The sequence below is a fragment of the Setaria italica genome, chromosome III (genome assembly GCF_000263155.2).
Source record: "Setaria italica strain Yugu1 chromosome III, Setaria_italica_v2.0, whole genome shotgun sequence".
NCBI classification, from domain to species: domain Eukaryota; kingdom Viridiplantae; phylum Streptophyta; class Magnoliopsida; order Poales; family Poaceae; genus Setaria; species Setaria italica.
Window position 1 is genome coordinate 13,386,718 of NC_028452.1, and position 4,616 is coordinate 13,391,333.

The 4,616-nt window shown below is 41.5% G+C and overlaps 1 protein-coding gene across 1 annotated transcript; it reads left to right on the top strand.

Annotated features, from left to right (window-relative positions):
• Positions 1-2,762: 2,762 nt before the first annotated feature.
• On the top strand, positions 2,763-4,166 carry LOC101785073 (O-methyltransferase ZRP4). The gene is made up of 2 exons (XM_004961445.3): positions 2,763-3,612; positions 3,755-4,166. The coding sequence occupies exons 1-2, from the start codon at positions 2,815-2,817 to the stop codon at positions 4,055-4,057; spliced, it is 1,101 nt and encodes a 366-aa protein (XP_004961502.2). The 5' UTR covers positions 2,763-2,814; the 3' UTR covers positions 4,058-4,166.
• The last annotated feature ends 450 nt before the right edge of the window (positions 4,167-4,616 follow it).

Here is a 4,616-nt window from a genome sequence, read left to right on the forward strand (position 1 = left end):
GAACAAACGCTTCAAGCGTGGTACTACAGGGAAATACCACATAACCTTTGCAGGAACCTTCTTCTTGATGGCCTGCCCCTCAACATCACTAGGATCATCTCGCCTGATCTTATAATGCAACACTTCGCACATAGGACAAACCTCCAATTTTTCGTATTCCTCACCGTGATAGAGGATATAGTCATTAGGACATGCATGTATCTTTTGTACCTCCAAACCTAGAGGGCAAACAACCTTTTTCGCTTCATACATTGAGGATGGCAATTCGTTCTCCTTGGGAAGCATATTGTTTATGATTTTCATTAACTCATCAAAATCCATGTCAGAAGCTCCATTTTTTTCCTTCCATTGCAGCATTTCCATTGTGATACCTAACTTTTTGTGCTCCTGTTTGCAATCTGGGTACAACAATTTCTTATAATCATCTAACATATGCTCGAACTTCTTTGACACCGTCACATTCTCGCAGTCTTTCTTTGCATCTTGCAACACCTAACCTAGATCATCGGTAGGACCTTCTTCTGCAATAATCTCTTCTTCAGCCTCGCCTATTGAAGCATCTGCAAAGGCACCTCCTTGAATCCAATCAGGAACGTAGTTACTATCTTCTTTTTCATCATCATCTTCCATCATAACTCCTCTTTTTTCGTGCTTGGTCTAAACGAAATAGTTAGGCATGAATCCCGAACAGTATATGTGGACGTGAATAGTCTTTCTGGATGAGTAATGCTTCTCATTTTTGCAAATTCGGCATGGACAACAAATGAAACTAGACGGTGGCTTGTTGGACTCTGCCAGATTGAGAAAACCATGCAAGCCATTAATATACTCCATGGAGCGTTTGTCCGCGTTGTACATCCATTGCCAATCTATTTACAAAGTATTACTGAACCAAAGATATTCTGATCATCCATAGAATTATACATGAAACATAACTAACATGATACAAATACCATTAAACTCAAATGTTGCTAAAAGTTTAGATAGAAATACACAAATTTAAATTTCAGACCCAAACAACATTATACACTATGACAAACTCAAATGTTGTTGGAGTTTAGATAAAAATACACAAATTTAAATTTCGGATCCAAATAACATGATACACTACGACAAACCATCCACTGAGTACTATCTAGGACTTTAAGTATCATTGGGTGGTGAAGACGAAGGTTTCAGTGACCTAGCCTCATCCTGTGGTTTATTTGTGCCTCCTGAAACCTTCGGTACTGGTGGTGGAGCATAACGACCACCAAAAGGAGATTCCTGACCCGCCGCAACAACATCTTCATGCCATCTCTGTGTACCATAATTTATTTAGCTCATATTTGCAAATAACTAAACTATGAACAAATTATATTTTTTCCCACAATTTATTTAGCTCAAACATAACATATAAAAGAAATTTTTCTCCATTGTAGCTTATTCTAAAAATGACTAATTACATACCTCTATTTCATCTTATTATCTCTATGTACCACAATTTATCTCGCTCATATTTGCAAATGACTAAAATATGAAAAAAAATATTTTTCCCCATAATTTATTTAGCTCATATTTGTAAAGGACTAAACTATAAAAGTATTCCTCTAACCTCACATCAATTTATTTGACTAATACAAAACATAGCATCAAAAAAATTGTAGCTTATTCTAAAAATCACAAATATGAGCTCTAAATAACACATGCATATAAATGAAAAAAATTACATTGTACCTTATTCTAAAAATCACAAATTACTCTAGCTCTAAAGCATAAAACTTAGTATACTAACCATGTATCAAGGGAGGATGAAGTTTCTAACCCTTAGAACACTTGAATGAGTGAAATCCCCATGAAATGGTCAAAAATTCAGCAGCACCTCCCCTATTTCACCGTGAATGGATGAAGCCCGAGCTCGAGAAAATGGCTCGAGCAGGAGGAAGAAAACACCTGATTTATAGGAGGGAAATTAGCACCGGTTGGGAGCTCCAACAATATTAAAGGTCACCCATTAGAGGCTCCACTCGGTACTAAAGGTCCTCAGACACATTAATTAGTACCGGGTGGAGGCTCCACCCAGTACGAATGGGTGACCTTTAGTACCGGTTGGAGCCTCCAACGGGTACTAAAGGGGATCACGGGGGTTCCTAAAGAACTAGTTAGTAGACTCGGTACTATGCTCATATTAATACGAGGTTAAAAACTAACTGATACCAAGGGTTAGGACTAATGCTCAATTTTCTAGTAGCGGCATGCTCTCTATACTTGCAGTCATTGTTTTAAGCTAGTTTTTCTACAGGGAAAGCCTACCTTATCTTTTCCGAAACACTATATATAGCTATTTGCTCATATACGTGCACGCATGCCATCCTTATCAAATACAGCACATGCATCCATTTTTTTATGAAGTCACTGCAGGTGCCGGCACATCACCTGTCAATAAATGAATAATGCCATTTATTTCCAAAGTAAACCAAAAACTGCAAGCACTCGTGATGAGTCTAGGACTCAAATCCGGGTTGTCTTACTATTACCAATATTAATTCTCATGAGAGGTTCTAGAAAAAAAAGTCAAATCCTAGAAACAAAAGCATGCTGCCATCAATTTTTATACTCAATTATCGTTGATAGCCACGTAATCTGATATGCTTCTAAATCAGCATCTGCCACCATGAAAGGAAATCTGAATTAAGCCCTAAATTTTCATCAAAATTATCTAACTTTTCCACTGTAAAAGTAACTTAAAACAATAATCCCCTAAGTCTATATATGGAGACGTATTGCACCCACGAGGGAGGCTATAACAAATTGAGCAAAACAGAAGCACGCACCATGGCGCTCAGCAAGGAGCAACACAGCAGCAGCGCTGATCAACAGGCCGTGCGGCTGGATGCTCAGGTCCAGCTCTGGCACCACACCTTCGGCTACGTCAAGTCCATGGCGCTCAAGACCGCCCTGGACCTCCACATACCCGACACCATCCACCAACATGGCGGCTCAGCCACCCTCCCACAGATAGTCACCGAGGTCACACTCCACCCGTCAAAGATACCATGCCTGCGACGCCTCATGCGTGTTCTCACCGTCACCGGCGTCTTCAGCGTCCAGCATCACTCGGCCGACGGCGGCGGTGATGAGCTTCTGTACGGGCTCACTCCGGCGTCTCGTCTTCTCGTCGGCTCGGCGCTGAACGTGAGTCCTTTTCTAACCTTGATGCTCGACACCCTCTTCGTGTCTCCCTTCCTCGGTCTCCGCGAGTGGTTCCAGCACGAGATGCCCAATCCGTCACCCTTCAAGATGGCCAATGGACGGGACCTCTGGGACCTGAACGACCACGATGCAAGCTTCGGCGAGCTCTTCGACAGAGGGATGGTCGCGGATAGCGACTTCATCATGGACATCGTGGTCAGGGAGTGCGGCAACGTCTTCCAGGGGATTAGCTCCCTGGTCGACGTCGCCGGCGGGCTCGGTGGCGCTACCCAGGCCATCGCCAAGGCGTTCCCGCATGTCGAGTGCAGCGTGCTGGAGCTCTCACATGTTGTCGCCAGAGCTCCCACCGGCACCGATGTGAAGTACATCGCCGGTGACATGTTCGAGAGCATTCCGGCGGCAAACGCTGTCTTCCTCAAGGTACACGGCCATACCACTGCGTACGTACTATCCTAGGATTTATTTGAAGCAAAAAGGTTAACAACACCAGTGTGCCATAAACAGTTATAATTTTGTTCTCGTTTAGTATTGTGATTCGTCACTTTCATTCGTTTGGTTTCAGTGGGTCATGCATGACTGGGGTGATGCCGACTGTGTCAAGATTTTAAAGAACTGCAAGAAGGCTATACCCTCTAAAGAAAGAGGAGGAAAGGTAATAATATTGGACATCATGGTTGGAGCAGGGTCATCGTCAGACCAGAAGCATGTGGAGACGCAAGTCTTGTTCGATCTCTTCATCATGTTTATCAATGGTGCCGAGCGAGACGAGCAAGAGTGGAAGAATATTATCTTTGAAGCTGGATTTAGCGATTACAAGATTATACCTGTTCTAGGTGTCCGATCAATAATCGAGGCCTACCCATAGAAATTTATGTAATAAGTATGTGTGAGGTCTGCTCGGGCCAGGAAAATAATTTGGTAACTAAAATATGAAATTTCAGAAATATTGTTGGAATTTCGGCACATATTTTTTCCTTGAAATTTGTTTTTGGCATGATTCACTAAAAACTGCCTCTAATTCCTCATTATACGAAATAGACTCATTATATGAAATTTGTGTAAACAAAATAGGATAATTATCACAAGTTTAACGCATCAAATAGGCTCATTATTATATGAAATTTCTGCAAATAAAATTTATCAGACCCTATTAATAAACACGAAATTATGAAAATATCGTGCGCTCAACTTTTTTCCTATACTCGAAAGCACGAGAAGTTTGTGTTGCCATGTCTCGCTTCGTTTTTTAGAGCAAATAACAGAGTTTCATTAATCACTGCAGGCATTACAATCTTGATAATTTATCTCTTTAAGCCATTCAAGAGTGTAACTGATCCAAGAACATTCTCGGTTTATAATGGAGAGCCCTCCTCACACAGCCATGAACTGCATAGTTGGTATCGTCCCTTCTTACAAAAGAATTG

Bases quoted from the DNA above. Each gene is read 5' to 3' on its own strand.
- LOC101785073 (XM_004961445.3), top strand. From the start codon at position 2,815: ATGGCGCTCAGCAAGGAGCAACACAGCAGCAGCGCTGATCAACAGGCC. The intron at 3,613-3,754 runs GTACACGGCCAT...GTTTGGTTTCAG, and splicing joins CAAACGCTGTCTTCCTCAAG to TGGGTCATGCATGACTGGGG.